The sequence below is a fragment of the Kogia breviceps genome, chromosome 14, assembly GCF_026419965.1.
Source record: "Kogia breviceps isolate mKogBre1 chromosome 14, mKogBre1 haplotype 1, whole genome shotgun sequence".
In the NCBI taxonomy this organism is placed as follows: domain Eukaryota; kingdom Metazoa; phylum Chordata; class Mammalia; order Artiodactyla; family Physeteridae; genus Kogia; species Kogia breviceps.
The window spans coordinates 88,471,269-88,490,816 of record NC_081323.1 but is presented as its reverse complement, the minus strand read 5'-3'; the positions used below and the strand labels follow the sequence as shown (position 1 = coordinate 88,490,816).

General features: G+C 43.6%; 1 protein-coding gene across 5 annotated transcripts in view; it reads left to right on the top strand.

Moving 5' to 3' along the window:
- SDK1 (sidekick cell adhesion molecule 1) overlaps positions 1-19,548 on the top strand; it is a 786,274-nt gene that overhangs the window by 264,666 nt on the left and 502,060 nt on the right. For 3 of the 5 annotated variants that reach the window (XM_067012698.1, XM_067012699.1, XM_067012702.1), the window contains exon 2: positions 10,330-10,489. In XM_067012698.1, coding sequence (XP_066868799.1) covers positions 10,446-10,489 — 44 coding nt within the window. In that variant the 5' untranslated portion in view covers positions 10,330-10,445. Of the gene's footprint in view, positions 1-667; positions 703-10,329; positions 10,490-19,548 lie in introns of those variants that run through there. The other 2 variants (XM_067012700.1, XM_067012701.1) reach the window with 2 other exon arrangements.

The window sequence follows — 19,548 nt, the reverse complement described above, 5'->3', positions numbered from 1 at the left end:
CGCAATTTTTTTTTTTTTTTCATCTTTGCCTGAATGATGTAAGTTTTCAACCGGCTACATAATAGTGGTTTTTCTGTAGTATAGGTGTGTTAGTGTAATTTGGCTTGTAGGAAATTATATATATATTCTTTTCTATATCTCAATTTACCCTCTCCATTGAATGCTCCCTGCAGGGACTATTTAGCTGTGGCACTGATTTTCTTTTACTGCTTTTGTATAAATCTTACCTTTACATAGCTTCATCTTGGGTAAGGGGGATATTTGTCTGTATGTTTTACGGATCTTGAAACAGAAACGTGAACCACTCCCCTTGATATAAAACTTGCCAAGACTAATGCTGCTATTTAATTATGCAATTGTATTTCTTTTCACTTTTAGTTTACATTCTGAAACAGAGGGGCAGCAGGCCAACAGTGCGGTGGTGGAATTAATTAGGGACAGAGGTGTTTGACCTTGACTCTGCCACTTAACTATCAATGTGATCTTGAACGAGTCACCTAATCACTTTCTGTCTCAGTTTCTCACCTGTCTAATGGGCGTTAAAAAATATGACCTATCTGTTGGGGTTGTCGAGGGAATGCCCGGGATACTATTTATTAAAACATGTCTTCCTTGTTATGCAGTAACTACTCAATAATTGGTAGGTAGTAGTCCTAGTGGTACAAATAGAACGATAAGCTTGTTGACTCATCGGACTGGGAGGTAAGATACACCTGGAGAGTTGAATGGTAATAGAATCAAAAGTGCAGAAACACATGGCGATCTCATTAGCATAATAGTAGAGGAGAGCGCGTCTTAAAGTGCCAGTGACCGTGCAGTGGACGCCAGTCATTGATCTAAAGCAGCTGGAGGCTGACGAAGGAGTGTCTCTGTTTCGGAGACAGTGGGCGCACGTACGCCTTAAGGACTTTTGGTTGAGGTAAAATTTGTACACTGTGAAATTCACAGATACCAAGTGTACAATTCAGTGAGTTTAGACAAATGTGTAAACGCATGCAGCTACCACTTGGTCCGGAAATGGCACATTTCTCTCACTCCATCAAATTTCTTCATGTCCATCCCTGCAGGCAGCCATTTTGTCTGATTTCTTTTCCCATAGATTAGCTTTGCCTGTGTTAAATTTCGTATAAAGGGAATCACATAATACGGGCGAAGTTTCTTTCACCCAGGGTAATGTCTGCGAAAGCCCTCCACGGTGTTGAGTTGATCAATTTGTTCATTTTTACTGATGTCATCTCTGTTGTTTTCAGTTTAGGGTCTGAGGATTAATGCCACTGTGACTATACATGTGAAGTTATTTGCGTGGACGTTTGCTTTCTTTCCTCTCAAAGAAATATCTAGGCCTGGGATTTCTGGCTCATTGAGTACGTGTTTAATTTTATAAGGAATGGCCAAACCTTATTCTCAGGCGGCTGTACTATTTTTACACCCTCACCAGTGATGGGGGAGGACGGTTGCAGTTGCAGCACATGTTTGCCCACACTCGGTGCTGTCTGTCTTTGTCAGTTTAGCCATTAGATTCCCTAATGTCCAATGACATTGGCACTTTCCTGTGTGCCTGTTGGCTATTGGTATTTCTTCCTTCGCGAAGTGCATGTTCACGTCTTTTGCTCATTTTATTTGTTTTGTCTTTTCATTGAGTAGTAGGCATTCTTTATATAAACTGACTTCAAATCTTTTCATGATAACATGTAACCAGAATATTTTCTCCCACTTTGTGGCTTTCATATTCATTATCTTAACAGTGCATTTGTTTCAATGAAAGTTTTTGAGATAATTTCATTATTTTGTTGATTAGGAAACTCAAGCATAGGAGGTTGAGTTACCCAAGCTCACAGAGCTGGTCAGGGTAGAGCCGGGGGTTTGAGCCTGGGCAGTCTGGCTCCTGAGCCCTTGCTCTAAGCCGCTATGACGTAGGAGTACTTCTCTTTGAGAAACCTTTATGGTTTGTAACTTTGCTGAAATCAATAGGCCTTATCTATTTGAATTTAGATATTCTTAAGAAGTTCTTTTCCCATGTAATTTTCCTGGTCTAAAATTAAACCTTCACCACTTAGGTATCTTTTGAGTCCCAGTTTTGTTTTGTTTTGTTTTGTTTTGTTTTTTCACAACTCACACACACACACTGTATTTTATTTTTACAAGAGATAAATAATCTGACACCAGGCATCGTAAATGGATGGCCACAACGAAAGCAACAGTGATTGCAATTACCAAACACGAAACACACTCGTACTGTGTCATGATATTGACATTCAGTCCAGTCATCCTCCACTGTAACAGCTCCTTTACTTTGCAGTGAAAATGGATTTGTGTATTTTTTGCCTCTGAGTCCTTGTGGGATTTTTTTTTTTTTTATTCCAACAGAAAGTCACAAAAATTACAATCATCCTCATCAGTTCACTCAGTCCCATGTAATTAATTTTTTTTTCATCTTGATCTTTTGTTAGCACTTTTATGAATTCATCAGTTTTCTGTTAGGATTCTGAAAATGCTTCTTCATTTAATTCAGCAGTATAGTCAGTAACCGGAAACCTGTACTTGTCAGATGAGTCCCAGTTTTTATGTCAGTACACGTGTGACAGAAACTCAGCAGTCTGTATTAATCAGGGAACGAGAAATCTCATCTCAGTTTCTTTTCTTGGACCTTTTGGCCTTTTATTTAACCTGAGTTGGAGTTTCAGGATTATTTGAAAGAATATTTGAGAGAAATATTGTACCATATTCAAGAAAAGTGTTGGTTACTTCTGATAACTCTTCTCCTTATATTGGTTGGTCATACTTTTTAACGGCAAACCATAGAAATGACGATTCGGTGCGATTGTACTTTGAAATAAAATATTGGAGAGCTGCAAGCTTATTGCAGTTTGCAGAAATAGGGGAACTACTTTTATTCCACTGGCTCTTATTATTAATTTATATGCTGAAATAGATTAGCACAGTGCAGGATCAAACCAGTACATAAGTACACCCATTTATATTTCTACCATCAGCTTCACTGTAGATTAATCTCACTGAAAGCTTGAATGGTTTCTTAGGGGAAAATATTGGAAGGGTAGTTTTACTCCACGAGTTCCCTTAAATATGCTGTTAATTCACATTGATTTTAGAGAAAACAGAGATAATCGGTTTGACTTCCCCCTGACTACATGCATTGGCAAGCTGTTCATAGTACTGCTTAGTGGAGATCTCAGGGGCCCCTCGTGCTCTCCTCTTTGCACACACAGATCCGAATACCGAGAGAGCCCTGCAGACCAGCTGCTTTCCCACCCTTCCTAGATGCACGTCTGAATGGAAAGTGATGCCTTGACCGTGCGATCTAGGAGTGCGCGGTGCGTGCTTGATCTTCCTTCTCCCTCGCATTCCGGCGCCCCCCGGAGTACAGCGGGACGGACACGTGGAAGAGGGAGGAACAGGGCGCTCGGGTGTCCTGCCCCCCGGCTTCCCAGGCTCTGTCCCTGAGCAAGCTGAGTGGGCGCTGCCTCTCCGCCCGGCCACCCCTCACCCTCCGAGGCCGCTCCAGGCGTGCGAGGACCAGGACGGTCCTGCAGCCCCGCTCACCTTGCACAGCGGGGCCCAGGCACAAACAAACAAATGACTCAGGGAAGTTTCCTTCTCAGTTGGGGTGGAGGAGTGCATTTATCTAAAAAGCTTCTCATCTGCCATCAGGGATGAGACAGTTCCTTAAGAAGCCTTCAGCAACCGGGTCGCTGCAGCAGCACGGAGGCGTGCCTGAGCCCTCGTGGGTCCGTACGGCCTCGGGGCCTCGGCCCCTGCGAAGCCCGAGGCCGTCAGGGTGCCCTGGGCACTGGCGCCCCTTCCGCTTCTGTCCTGGCCGACATGCGGACCCTCAGCCAGGGAGGTCTTCGGTCCTGAGCCCCATCGAGGGCCCTCTCGGGCAGTGGCCTCCTGCCTCTGCGCTCCGCCTCCTGTACTGCCCTTGGCTGGTCGACTAGCCTCTTGCCCCCCGGGCCGTGCCTCCTCGGGACAGGGACGAGCTGTACCCCCAGGGCAGCCGGGGACACCCAGCCGGCGCCTGAGGGGCGGTGATGGGCCTTGGTGGCGCGGGGCGGGGGCCGCCGCGGGCCTCAGTCTCGTGTCTCCTCTTGCGTGCGAAGCTCCGCCAGCTGGGGAGGGGTGAGGCTCTGGCTGCGCGTTGGTCGGCCAGAGATGCTGCAGCGCAGGGTGGAAGCCTGGCTGACAGCCCAGCCTCCACTCCTGCCCCCAGAAGTGCTTGAGAGAGAGTGAGAGCCGGAGAGCACGCTGCCCCCGTGGCTGGTGCCGTCGTGGTGGGTTACGGTGCTGGAAAGCAGATCCGCGGGTGTTCGTTCAGCTGTAGCTACCTTTGCCTTGTTGACACCTCTGCTTCTCATTCATTGTACATAAAGGGACATACAGAGAAGTTGGCTAACTTTTTCAGCCCCAGGCTGTGACGGTACATCTACTATATTTGAAAGTCTATCGCTGGGAAATATTTACAAATATTTCTGATAAGCTAGAAGAATGAAGCTTGAGAATTAGCTGGGATGGTAAGGTCACCGTCTCTTCCTCCGCTGTCTCCTCCTTCTTCATTTCGGCTTAACCACCGAAGGGTTTACATTAGGTGGTCACAGGAAGTGCAGGTTGAAACAGCTCGTCCTAAAGCACGTAGAGGACTTTGTCCTGAGACTGTTATCTTCTAGGATCATCTTTCTGCATTGTAGTGAGACCTTTCCATATTTGCATATTTCAGTATAAGAGACCATATCTAATCATATATTTAAATTCTACCTCAGAAATACATTTAGAAAGCACAACAGTTGTTTTAAAAAGATTAATACTACTGTTATGAGAAAAGCACAACATACTGTGAGATTAAATTCCTGGCTTCGATGGGTGTACATTATGACCTGCCGGCAGCTGAAATTTGAATGACTGTGTTTACCAGAAAGGAATCTTCTACCCGTGTTTTTCAGAATAGCTGTTCACAAATGATGCATTATGCCCTGTGCTTTTGTTTTTCACGGGGGTTTGAAAAATAAAACTTTCTGCTAGCGGTAAATTCGTAAGCTTGGGGCATGAAAATGTTTGAATTTGACGTAAGAGAAGCTTTGAAGGGCAGACGAGTGGTTCAGAGCAAAAGCTTAGTCGTCCTGGGGATTCAGCCGTCAAGAAAGCGGGGTCAGTAATACGGGGTCCTGCTCCGGCTCCGCCTCCCCACGCGCCGGGGCTCCTAGTGCTTCCCGCTGGGCCCGCACCCGGCCGACGGCGCTGCCGCCGGGACGTGTGGGGCTGCTCCGCTTTGGACCCCCCCAGGTTTGTGGTAGGCCGACTGCTCTACCAAGTGGAGGTGATGATTATTACCCCTTTACTCGTTACCACTTTCAAATGGAGGAAAAGAGGGGAAGCTACGGCGCAGCGTACAAATACTGACTGTCGCGGCTGACGTTCTCTCATTGGCAGCGTCGCAAGAATCGCTTGCAGTTTGGCTTTCCTGTGGCGCCGACTCGTTGACTCCTCTCCATTCTGTCGTGAAGGAGCATCTGGTAATAAATCCTCCGTATTCCACTGGGAGCAGATAGTTAAAACCCATGGCAAGGCCACTCGTCCTCACGGTGGGAAAGCCTGGGACCCCAGGACGCCGTTCTGCTTCAGACCATCTTACCCTCTGGCTGCCCCGTGGAAATGACTTTTATTGCGGCAAACGGGTCCTGGTTCCTTTCTGGGTGAGCAGAAGACTGTCTTCATATCGGACAGGCAAAGTTAAATACATTTACCCTCTATCTGAAAACCTTAAAAGTCCATTTAGGGAAGTGACCTACACATCATAAAATTATGATGTTGTCTTGAGAGAACATTAAGTCCATTCCTCTCCTTTGGATGGAACTTAAATCTGTATTATCAAGACAGACGAGACTCCTTCTTTCATAAATGATTTACGTTCTGTTTAATTGTATGTGAAAATGGAAATTTCACAGTTTTTCAGGGTTCCATGAATGTTCATTGTAAGAATACAGAAGCATACTTAATCTCTGCGCATTTTTCCTATTAGTTATTATTTGGGAAACACAGACACGTGTACACCTCCAAGAGCATCAGGTGGACCCCTGCCTTGTCCCCAGGTCAGAGTCTCATAATCTCAGAGGGACCTCAATCATTGTTGTCTTTATGGATCTTTTCAGACGCTTTTCGGTTCCATTTAAGATATATAAAGAGCACATGCTTTAGTGGGGGTCTGCGGACCTCAATACTATGCCTTCTCTCTTTCTCTCCCCAGAGCTTTTATGTTTTGTTACCTTTAAGCCCTCTTGATCTCATGATCTACTCTGTATATTTCAGTGGTAAGCAGTTCTGGGCTCAGATAGCTAACGGTGTGATTCTGCACATCGGCTAATCTATGTTAAAATACTTGTGGCAGCGATTTTAACGTAGACCCTTAGCATTCCAGAACACTGACATACTTACCCTCCCCGCTTCCTATAATTAACATCAGAGTCGGTGCCAGCCGTAGCTCTGCACTATCTCAAGGTACTTGCTTGCCGGCCCTATGAAACTACTCTTTTCTGAAAATATTTTTTTCCTACTAGATCACAATACCCAGCATAATTTGTACACGGTGTAGGCATGTTTAGTAAACTATGAATTCTAGGAAAGATTGAATTATTATGGTATTATTTACATTCAGAACCATCATGTATTAAATCGGTGATGCTCTGTCAGCTGCAAAACCAAATTCAAATTCTTAAGCATCTATCTTGAAGCCTTTTTCTTTCAAAAAGATCTGTTTTTTTAATGACTCACTCTTGTAGGACATTGGAACCATATGAAGGCATTTCTTTTTCTGTTGTTGCATACAGTGCAAATGGCAGGGCATTAATAAAGCCAGTAGCTCCGTCAATCCCAAGGTATCAAAGCCGTATCCATCACAGTTCAGCTTGATGAGACTGCTTGGGTCATGAGAGCGCGTGATTTTAGCACGTAGCAAAGAGGGAAATTGGACACACAGTTAACGATCAAAACCTAAGAGTTCACGTGAATTGTAACTTGGATTAGGTGATGTGCGACAGAAGCAGGTGGAACTTTTGGGGAGGGTCGGGGGCGACTGCTTCCTGCCTTTGTGTTAGGGTCACAGCGCCTGACGCTTTCCCGTTTCTATTCCTGTGCCAGACTTAGACTGTAACCTCCAGAGGGACAGAAACTATGTCTTATTCTTGTATTCCCCGTGCTGGTTACAGAATCAAGGTGTGTTTCTTGAACGGAAAGTTGTGCATGTCAGAGATCTAAGAGCCCTTCTGGAACCGCTCAGTCCCTTAGCCCTGTATTCGGTCCGTCGTTAAGTCTTTTTCGCCCCCTAGATCTTGTCTTAGAGCCACCCGTTTCTCTCTGTCTCCACCACCACAGTCACTGCTCTTACCTTGACCCAACCCACTGTCACCTTTCAGAGCATTTTCTTGGGTTACTGTGGTGACCTCCTAATTGGTCTGTTCCCACTACTCTGGCCCCTCTTTTTTTTTTTTTTTTTTTTTGCGGTATGCGGGCCTCTTGCTGTTGTGGCCTCTCCCGTTGCGGGGCACAGGCTCCGGACGCACAGGCCTAGCGGCCATGGCTCACGGGCTTAGTTGCTCCGCGGCACGTGGGATCTTCCCGGACCAGGGCACGAACCCGTGTCTCCTGCATCGGCAGGCGGATTCTCAACCACTGCGCCACCAGGGAAGCCCTCTGGCTCCTCTTAATTCCTTCTCCAGGTTGCAGCCAAAATGAGCGTCTAACTACATAACCCCTTCAAATCCTTTCTGCCGTCCCTTTATAATAATAGCTCATCATTATCATAATTATACTGACAGTACTTTTGACCAAGGCCTAGAAATAGGGTGGTCATGTAATTTACCATTCACATGAGAAGAACGCTTTTGAATGTGAAGTGGGCACCGTTGAAAATCACACAGGGATGATGTGGAAAGAAGACTCGTGTCTGCCTTGCCTGCGAGACCCTGCTCCCGGTCATTCTCTCTGAACCTACAGAACTGCTTGTGTTTCGGTCTTTTGTGCTTTCCAAGGTCATTCGCCATGGTTGCTACCACCACAGGGCCTTTGCACGTGGTATTGTTGGAGTATTGTCAACTACTGATCTTTTAGCTCTCGGCTCCTGCCTGGCATCTCATTGAGGTGGTTAAATCTCCTTAGTATAGGCTCTTACTACACTCACAGATACAAGTTAACATTTATTTATTTGGATAAATACTAGTAAGAGACTGGTAACATTGTATTACCAGTGTCCCAATTATGGAATACAGTGATCAGCACAGTGGCAAAATAAACTCTGTATTTAAATTCTCTATGTTCAGTACAGAAGAAACCAGCTATAGGTACAATTTAGTGTAAAAACAGTCTCGATTTTGGCACTGTTAATATGCTATTTGATGATTAAATTTGAAAAATGCAGTAATTTAAAAGTCCAGTTTAGTAATTCTACAAATTTATCAAAAATTTGAAGTTAAGATAAGGATTCTTTTATTCATTCATTCATTCATTCATTCATTCAGTGCTGGGTCTTAGTTGCGACACACGGGGTCTTCGTTGCCTCATGCGGGATCTAGTTCCATGACTAGGGATCAAACCCGGCCCCCCCTGCATTTGGAGCATGAAGTCTTAACCAGTTCCCTGGACCACCAGGGAACTCCCATTAAGATAGGGATTCTTGAGAAGAAAATTTCTCTATTGAGAAACCTGTGACATTCAGATTCATAATATATAGGGTATCTGGACTCTGGAACAGATTATCTGGGGTTTAAATCATGCTTGTACCACATACTGTCTGGGTAGCCTTGAACAAGTTAGTTTCTCTGTGCCTCTCTTTACCCATCTGTAAAATGGGTATAATAATGGCATCTATCTTGTAGGTCTTTCGTGAAAATTAAATCAAGTAAATACGTATAAAGCACTTGGAACAGTTTCCGGCATAGTAGATACTCAGTGCACGCTAGCTATTACTGTTAATTTTGTTATTATTATACTTCTTCATTGAACGAATATTTATTCAGTATCTACTTTGTTCCTGGCGTTGGTTTAGAAATTCAGAAGTGATTGAGGTCGCGCGTGGGAATCTACTGGGTGTGAGTCACGGTTTGTTAGGGCGTGTTGGTGGGAGGAGCTCGGTGAACCTGAAGCTTGCAGGGAGCTGGGGAGGAGCGCCCAGGGTGGAGGAGGAGCACAGGCAAGGCCCCCCACCCCAGCAGGGAGAAAGGGCTTAGCCTGGCTTCAGAGTGAAAAGCAGAGTGTGTGCTGCAGTGTCCATTCCTGAGTCGGGAGGCCAGGAGGCCTGAAGGACTATGTGGGTGTGCCCTGGGGATTTTATTAGAAAAATGATAGAGCTAGGACGGGAACTAAATCTCCAATCTTCATATACTTTTTCAAAATTAAGGAAGCATCATACAAAAATTGCACAAGTCAGATACAGAATGATTTTCTCTGAATTTTCACAAAGTGAGTGGCCCCGTGCCACCATCTTGAGCAATGGATCTTGATGTGCTCTCCACGAGCTGCCCTGCTACACACCCGCCGCCATCCCCACCCCCCAGAGGTAACAGCGCTCACCCTGGCTGACCTCTAACACCACAGACTAGTTTCGCCTGGTTTTGAACTTCTCTGAACTTCTGCATGGAAGCATATGCTGTAATTTTGTCCTGTCTGGCTTCTCTCACGACACACACGTCTGTCTGTGAGATCCGTCCGTGGTGTTGTGTGTTGTGTGTAGCAATAGTTGGTTCGTTCCCGTTGCTGCAAGCTGTTCCGCTGTATGAGTACACGTGGGTTCCCGGTGTGATGACCCCCGGATGTCACCGAAAGAGACAGTGTGTGTGTGAGCTGAAAGCTGGACTGTGATTCATGTCATTTATGTATATGTGTTAATCTTGCTTATCCTAGTTCCCTTTTTTTTTTAATAACTAAGCGAAGGTTATATTTTTCTTTTAGAGCCAAGGTATATACGCTTGATTGTTACTTTGAGAATATAATGCCTAGTTAAAAGCAAGGCTTGCATCTGCAGAGATTGCCCAGTATGCGGTAAGTAAGTATTAATCACAAATGGAAATAATTTGGATGAATTTGTCAGGTGCTTTCACATGGTGCTGTCGTGGAGCATTCAGCCTTTTGAAATGCTGTCTAGGGTTTTGCAGGTTTCTAGGGGGTCAAGGATAATTTGCTACTTACTTGGGGCAAATAGCCATCATTTCTGCTTTTTAAAATTAGGTCTGTTTAAATAAGTGATTGATTAATTGGATGAATGACATTTTCATGTGTACTTCATTCAGTTTTTCTCCCTTTCTTTCTCCTTTTCCTTTAATATTTCAGATGACGTTGTGCCGTATTTTAAAACAGAGCCGGGCCTTCCGCAGACGCACCTGGAAGGGAACCGCCTCGTGCTCACGTGCCTCGCCGAGGGGAGCTGGCCCTTGGAGTTCAAGTGGATGCGCAATGACAGTGAGCTCACCGCCTACAGCGGCGAATATAAGTAATTGATTGCTTGAAGATAAGATTCTGTTTCAGGGTGATGTGTCTAGAATATTTGCCTATTGGCCATAATAGCGCAAGCGGTGGGGGGCGGGGCCGGATACTGGATTTAATTTGTGATGCGTCAAGGATTAAAGGCATAGATTTGAACATATAGTCAGAACGTGATTTACTATTCTGACGCAGGTTTTGTATTCACACTTAGGAAGTCTGTCCTTATAGTTGTAAAAGTAAGCCCGTTAGTGAAGTCACCAGGCCAAAGAAGCGAGAGTTACAGAGGAATGCAAGTGACAGCGTTAGCCTGGCCGGTCTGATTTCTTGTGGCAGCCGCCCCACCCACCAGTACTGGTCCTGTCTGAGGAGCGTAAATACTTAAACAGGTACCTTTAGGTCACGGCTTCTGGAGCTCTGATTAGTCAACAGATACCTTCCTGGCTGACTTTCAGAGCTGGGGTGGGAAGCGACGGAACGACGTGAGGACGGGCATGAGTGCAGCGTCTACACTGAGCAGCAGAAGTGAGTATTTATTGAACACCTGCCCTGTGCTAGGCACTGGGGGCTGAGATGGGCGAGGCTGGAGATCAGGTGACGTCTGAGGTGCAGCCGCACCCAGGAAGCCTCAGGATCAGCTTCCCAGCCTCAGTACCTCCTTGCAGTGCTTGATGTTTTTCTAGTTTTGTATCTTTTTACCTCCCGTCCTCGGTGAGGCTTATGCTGGATGCTCCCGTTCTGAGTGGGACGGAGAATTAGCAGCTGCCTAACCCAGTCCCAGAGGCCCCCACATCAGCAGAGGTCAGCGATAACATGCTCTTATTTAAATGAAATAAGAAAGGGAATTGGCTGTCTAGAGATATTTTATTTTTATTTATTTATTTAAACATGATCTTCACTCTTGATTTATTTTTGGCTGCGTGGCGTGTGGGATCTTAGTTCCCCAACCAGGGACTGAACCCATGCCCCCTGCAATGGAAGGGCGAAGTCTTAACCACTGGACCTCCAGGGAAGTCTCTAGAGATTTTTTTTTTTTTTTTTAGAGATATTTTATATAGAGTAATGATCTTCTCAGCGTGGGGCCTAGCCCACCATGCACTCTTCACCTCAGAAGTTAAAATACGGTGCTCCATGAGCCACATTCAGCCTGCCTGGAACATGGTGTGGGTATTTAAAAAATCAGTTTAAAAATACATGTGGATATATATGCACAGTAGATATTTCTTAACTGATTTGCCAGAATTTAACACTCGTAAGATTTCACATAAAAATCTGCTTTTCAGTCCCTCTTGAACAGTCAGCAGGCATGGCTTCCTGGGTTTGCAGCCCCACACAGAAGCTGGCCCTGGCAGTGCTGCCCTGGGATACAGGCATGGATACCCAGTTCTCAGCACTCTCTGGTCCCTACCTTGTGCCCTACTTGCTTTGCCCAGTCCCATTATCCACCTGCCCTGTTTAGACAGAGGAGTTTGTGTCCTCCTCTTTCACCATTGGGCCTGTACTGTCAGGATCTGCTGTTGTGAGGACGATGCCTTGTAATAGTTAAGAGCTTGTTGAGATCAAGCAGACCTAGGTTTGAATCTCAGCCCACCGCCAATTAGTGTTAGCGGTATGACCTCGGGCAAGCAGCCCGTTAGCCCCACTTTCAGTGTCTGCAAAATGGGGGTGATCAAACCTCATTTGTCGTGGTGTGGGCATTAAAAGCCTCTCATGTATGTAGAACAACATATTTTCTGGCCCACCAGCAATGTTAATAAATTCTATTAAATTCTATTTTATCATAATATGACATGGGGCTTGGTTTGTTAGAAGGGGTATTAGAAAGCAAAAAAAAAAGAGAGAAGAGTGAGCTTAGAAATGAGAGCCATATGAGCAGTGGGCTTTGATGGCAGATGACTTGAGTTCAGATACTTCTGTTCCACTTATTATCTGTTTGACTTTGGACAAGTTGTCTAACCAGTGTGACCTTACCTTTCCCATCTGTGAAATGGGTATAATAAAATCCACCTTAGAGGGTTCTCATGAAAATTAAATGATACCATGTTTCGTATGCCCCAGGAAGAAGGAAGTGAGGTTTCAGAAGAATCCATATTGTTTTTCCTCATAAAGAGAAGGAGTGATGTGGGTGATCTATAACAGTGGTCTTAAAACTGGGGTATATGCCATGGATAGTGGCAAAGGAACAGTTTTCTAGACCTTCAGTTTCCACACGCGTGTTTTCTGAAATTGAGCTACCTGAGGACATGCCTCTGTGTTGGCACCTGCCAGTTCTCTTTTCATACCTGCTTTGCGTTATTTCTTCCACTTCACAAAAGAAGGACACACCTTTCCCAGTGAGTCTTCTGTGAAACCACACCTGCAGGGTGCAAGACGAGCACAGTTTAAAATACTGGGCTCGAAGAAGCCTCTTTTAAACATCCCATAGGAGAGCTCCTTGCCTTCACTCTATACGTACTACTTTTAAGGGCGGAGTATGACACTAGAAATGGGATCTTTTGACCAATCTTGAGGTTTTCTTAATTCAGAGGTATAGGTGGTCAGCCAGAGCTGTACCATTTTTTTGTGAACAACCTTCCCTTTTCCATTCTCCAGCCATCATCAAAGTATATATCGTGCCTTAAGGAACGTTGACGAGAACAGAGAAACATCTGCAAGAATTACCGCAGGCAAGGCGCCTTGTTTTATCCAGGCTAACTTAATGCAATGCTCTGTGGTGTACACACTTACGCATAAGAGCGTTAGAATTTTCAAGATGTGTTAGAAATAAAAAGCCCTTTGAGAAATACTCTTCTCCGAAACACACTTGTCTTCGTTTCACCTGCCCAGAAGTGAAAAGAGCTCGGGGAGGCTTCAGTGATAGACCTCAGCGAGGAGGGGTTGAAAAGTTCTCTTTATTTTCATCAGATCAGTGTGCCCTCCTGACGTAGAAGGACCATGCACTGTAGGAAAGTTTGTGCTTTATACTTTCTCATTCATTCGGAAACACTTCCGTTAACTTTTGCAGAAAGAGATCATTTGATATTCTAAATCCATATTCATTTTATTACTTCAGTGCGTTTTGCTTGCTGCTACGCATCGGCCTCTTCTCTACTTGTTTATGTCTTCGTGTACTCATTAGATTTAAATTAACTGTATGCAAATATGTGGCCAATAACCTTCTTTTCTTTTTGTAGTAAATATCTATCCAGTTCTGTTCATTCTAATAGTAAATAACTTTCCATTCAATAAAACGTGAAGTAATTGAACAAACAGCCACTTTCAAGAGACATATCTCCTTTCTAAGTCTTTAATGTTTAATAATTATTTTTCAAAATTTGTAATACATTGATGTTGTTTTCATTAGCTGTGTGGTGATAATAATTACAATCCACAAGTAATCCAGATGAAATTTTTTTTAAGTGCTTAGACTATTTTTGACAAAAGGAAATTCTTTTTAAATTACCATTTATTTGTATATTTTTATTTCAGAGAAGTATGTTGGACAATAAATAATAAGTATCTTTCAGGCACAGAAAAATGTTACATTAGAATAAAATTCTGTGGGATAAATGGATTTAATACTCAAGTTTAAAGAGTAAAAAGAAACAGTATGAAAGCTCTATCAGTTCATTTTTAAGAAATAGAAAGTGTGGATATCAAAATCATTATTTTAACTTCCATTGGATACATTTAAAACAGTGTGTGACAGTTTTATTTTCAAATGCCAAAACATATACTATGCCATTGTTATATATGCAACTATTTAAACGTCTATATGATAGAACAATTTTGGTGTCAACTTAAACATATGCGAGGAGATTGAGCTCTGTTTTGCACCAGCTAATTTACCTGTTAACCTGACACACCCGGGGTAACCCTCAAGAAGACAGAGCATTGTTGCTTGATCGAAGCGGGATGGAGAAGGTGGTTCATTATATATGCGCCATTAAAACAGGGCAGAGGCCTTCCCTGGTGGCGCAGTGGTTGAGAGTCTGCCCGCCGAAACAGGGGACACGGGTTCGTGCCCCGGTCCGGGAAGATCCCACATGCCGCGGAGCGGCTGGGCCCGTGAGCCATGGCCGCTGCGCCTGCGCGTCCGGAGCCTGTGCTCCGCAACGGGAGAGGCCCGCATACCGAAAAAAAAAAAAGAAAAAAAAAAAAAAAAAAAAAAAACAGGGCAGATGCTTCACTACCATTTCACCAGAAACTCATTAAGAAGATATTGGTTATTCTGAAGCAAAAACGGTTTAGGTTAGACGTGATAAATTATATTCTGTTCACTGAGGGCTTCAGACACTGAGATGGGTTATTAAGGATCCATTGTATTTTGTCATCATTTTTTTTCAAGATGTAAAACCTGTCTGAAAATCTTACGCTACTTTCTCAAATTACTCTTTCATCTGCTTCCTTCCAATAAGCACCTTCAGCTGTCATATGTTAACCTTCACGAGGCTGCTGTAAGTCTCAGATTGGAAAACATACTCTACAGAGACGGTAGCTGTTTCCTAACTCCACCCTTTGGTGTCAGTTACGAAAGTGCTAACCCTAAAAAAAGCAAATATTTAATATAAATTCAGCTTTCCCAGCTTTGACTAAAAATAACATTTTCTTTGCTGCTTGTGTTATAAACTGCACAGTGAATTTTAGTAAGTTTCAAATGTTATATTGTTCATATTGGTGCTTATGTCCGTGTTTAGGCGCAGGTGGCTACACTGGGAAAATGAGAGTAGTTCAGTAATTAAACAAAGTTGCCTAAGTATCATAGGCAGATTTGTATGCATATTTTTCTTCCCCAGAAAATAGTTACTGTAAATTATTTTTTCTACTTTGGGATAAAAAATAATTTGTAATTATATTCAAAATATATATATGCCCCAAATTTCTAGTGCTAGGCACAATACTTGTTCCAGCAGGAGGAATAATTGGATACTCTCAACTGCGGAAAATCTTACAGCCTCCTTACACGATCTGCCTCTGGGTTCAATTTCTGTTACAGTAGAAATTTGATGGATATTTACCTTTTTATTTCAGTAAAAAAATAGGAACGGATAAGGGAAAATTTACTTTTTCTCATGTCCTATATAAAAGGCTGAAAATTCTACAATATCAGTAAAATTTATTAAATACCTGGGAATAACCTTTATAAGAAATGAGTAGAACATGAGGAAGAGTAGAAAACCTCACTGAGAGAGTTGAAGGAGAATTCTAGATGGGTAAAATCGAAACAACCATAACACTGGACAAAGTATACGGAATGATTGTGTTCAAGATACTGGACATGAGGCAGCCGAAGGTGAAACGGCTGAGAGATGGGAAGCCAACCAGGCGAGCCCTGTGATTGCTCAGCTTACAGCCCTGAGAGCCTTTCCAGGCTGCGGCACAGAGAGGGAGGACAGGGGTGAAACCCGGAGGGGTCCCTGTGGTGAAGGGAGCTGAGAGTTCAGAGGGATCAAGGCAGAGCCCTGGAGAGGAGAGAGCCGTGTAGAGAGTGGACTCTGGAGATCCTCAGCGGTTCTTTGTCTAGTACTTAGCAGATTATTCACCAGCACGTTCATGCAAGGAGACTGCCCAAGACCGGGGGCCGGGTACCCAAAAAGTGGAGGCAGTAGACAGTGTGGGGTTCAGTGCCTCTTCTCAGCAGCCAGACTGAAAAACCTTGTAATCCATGGGGTTATTGGATAGGGAGGGTACACAGAAGTGTCCTGGGTCTGTAGTGGGGGTTTACTAACCCGGGACCGAATACAGCTCTGGTCCTGCCTAAGAAATCTTAAGAGCAAGACCAGAAAGGATCAGACCATTTCCAGGTATCTTTGTGGCACTGGAGAAGAAAGCTCAGGAATATTTATAGGAATACGAAAATATCCAGCCCCCAAATTTACAATGTCTAGAATCCGATCAGAGATTTTCAGGCATGTAAAGGAGGAAGGTGTGACCCAAAATGAGAAAAATCAATCAAGTGAAACCAAACCAAAGCTGACACAGATGTTAAAATGAGCAGAGAAGTGCGTTGAAACGTCGCAACTGCACTCCGTGTGATCAGATGAAACCTGTAACGTCGAGATGAAAAATACATCAGATGGGACTAGCAGCCGATTAGACGTTGCAGAAGAAAATATTAGTAAACGTTAAAATATAGCAACATAACCCTTCAAAATGAAAGGCGGATAGGAAAGAAAAGAAACCAAACACAGTGAAAAGACCATTAGTGAATCACAGGACGTCAAATGGCCTAATATATGTATAACTGGAATCCCAGAGGAGGCAGGGGTGGAAGAGTATTTGAATAAATAATACTGAAAAATGGTTACATTGGCTGAAAACTACAAACTCATCAATGCAAGAAGCTCGACAACAGACCCCCCAGTAATGGGGCTGCACTGGCCAGCGCACTAAGAAAACGAAAGAAAAAGCATCTAGATGGTAAGAGAAGATGTAGAAATGTATTTTATTGAGGGTTACGTGATTGCAGAAAATGTGATATTTAAAAAGCTGCTAAAATGTATGTGTTTCGCAGCGTTACAGGATACAAGATGAGCGTACAAAAATCTGTTAAACATTTCTGTATACTAGGAAAGAATAATCTGCAATTTATTAAAATTTATAATTTTTATTAAAAATATCTTACAAATATATTTTAAAAATATCTTCAGAAATCTTAGAGATAAATCTGACATGGAATTTGCAACAGTTTTACACTAAAAACTATAAAGCGTTGCCTAAGGAAATAAAAGAAGACCTAAATAAATGGACAGATATTCCAGGTTCATGTGTCTGAAAATTCATTATTGTTACTGCCGGGTCAGACCTTCCCAGATTGATCCCTTGTCTGTATCCTTTAGGCTTGAGACCCTGAGACAGAACGTCATCACTAAGCCATGAGTTAGACTCCTATACCTGTCTTTTTATTGTGTTTTGTTTTGAATCTGCTGCGTCCCCTACTCATCAGGAAAGGTGCGTTTAATTGAGAACCCTTTTCTCAGGTGAAACGTAACCGGTTGATGTCTTCATCAACCAGCCAAACGGAGTGCGACTCCCACCCACGGCTTCCCGCAGAGGGCTGAGTCCCCCAGGTTGCTGAGCTTCAGTTTTCCTGACCTTGTTTACAGTCACGCTTTTCTCCGGGTTCGCTCTTCATGGGTCCTGTCCTCGGGGAGCTGCCCAGCTCACAACGACAACGACAGCAGCAGATTGTATGTTGGTTCAAATGAACTAGCCTTGCCCAGTTTGACTAAAATAAGTATTGGGTTGGCCAAAAAGTGCCTTCAGTTTTTAAGTCACAGTAAAAGACACATTTTCCATTTTCACCAAGAGCTTTCTTGAACAACGTATTCACGCATTTGTTCCGCTACCTTCTGCCGTTTTTCAGGCAACTTCATAATTCCATCTTCCCCAAACTTTCTGTCTTTTTGCGCAAAGAACTGTTCCGGGTGCCTTTTATAGTCTTCCAGGGAATTTAAATGTTTTCCATTAAGAGAATTTTGTAATAGACGTAAATAAATGGAAATCCAAAGGGACGATGTCTGCTGAATACGGCAGATGAATCAGAACTTCCCAGCCGAGCTTTGACAGTTTTTGCCTCGTCTTCAAAGAAACAAGCAGTCTTGCATTACCCTGACGGAAGATTATGCGTTTTCTGTTGACCGATTCTGGACGCTTTTCGTCAAGCGCAGCTTTCAATTGGTCTAATTGGGATCAGTACTTGTTGGAATTAATCGTTTGGTTTCCTGAAAGGAGCTCGTAATAGAGGGCTCCCTTCCAATGCCACCATACAGACAACATCACCTTTGGATGAAGACCGGCCTTTGGTGTGGTCGGTGGTGGTTCATTTCGCTTGCCCCACGATCTCTTCCGTTCCGCAGTATTGTACGGTATCCACTTTTCATCGCCCGTCACAATTTGTTTTAAAAATGGAATGTTTTCATTATATTTAAGTAGAGGATCGCATGTGGAAATACAGTCAAGAGGGTTTTTTTTCCGCTTAACTTATGTGGAGCCCAAACGTCGAAGCGATTCACATAACCAAGCTGGTGGGAATGATTTTCAGCGCTGGGTTTGGATATTTTGAGTCTGTCGGCTGTCTCCCGCGTGGTATAGCGTTGATTATTCTCAGTTAATGTCTCAATTTGATCGCTGTCAACTTCAACTGCTCTACCCGCCCGTGGAGCATCTTCCAGCGAGAAATCTCCAGCACGAAACTTCGCAAAGCACTTCTGACATGTTCGGTCAGTCACAGCACTTTCTCCATACACTGCACAGATCTTCTTTTTGCATTTCAGTTGCACTTTTACCTTTCTTGAAGTAATAAGGCATAATATGCCAAAAATGTTGCTTGCTTCTTCTGTCTTCAGTATTAAAATGGCTGCACAAAAATTCACCAATTTTGATGTCTTTTTAAAAAGTGTATGCTGACACGACAGCTGTCACATACATTCTAACAAAATTGTTGCAAATGAAGTTAAAGACAGCTAAGTGCTACTAGAGCCATCTTGTGGAAAAAGCCAAATGAACCTTTCAGCCAGCCCAACCCAGCAGAGCCCCTTATAGTCCCAAGCTGCTTAAGGCTGGGGTAACTTTCTTATTTCCTAGTGCCCAAGATGTGAGTGATTGGGCACTTGGTGTAAAGCTTTCAACCTAATTTTGGCCCTTCTTCTGTATCACATGGTTATATTTAGGAGCCCTGGAATTAACAAATGAATTTTTCATCCCTAAGGCATCACGTCCTTTTGTCTATTTGTTTATAAGGAAGGGGAAGGGCAACTTTGGCAGGTAGAAGTGGGTGGACTCTTCTCACCTCATTCCTAGTCCTGGTATCTGACATTGATTTCCAGGGCTTCAAGTGGTATGAGTCTGTGCTGTCTTGTTTGATTTTGATCTCTAATATTATTAACATGGTGTGTCCCAATGCTTATATCTCTCCCCCAGAGTTGTGTATCATTTGTATTTGTTTCTGATTTTAATTGACCATCTTTTCAACTCCATGTGGTCATAGCAGATATGATCGTTTCTGGAGAATTTCTGAAACAGAGTAGCGCGTTGAACTTTTAAAAGTTCTTACTGGAGATGACCTGGATTTGAAGAAGTGACTCCATT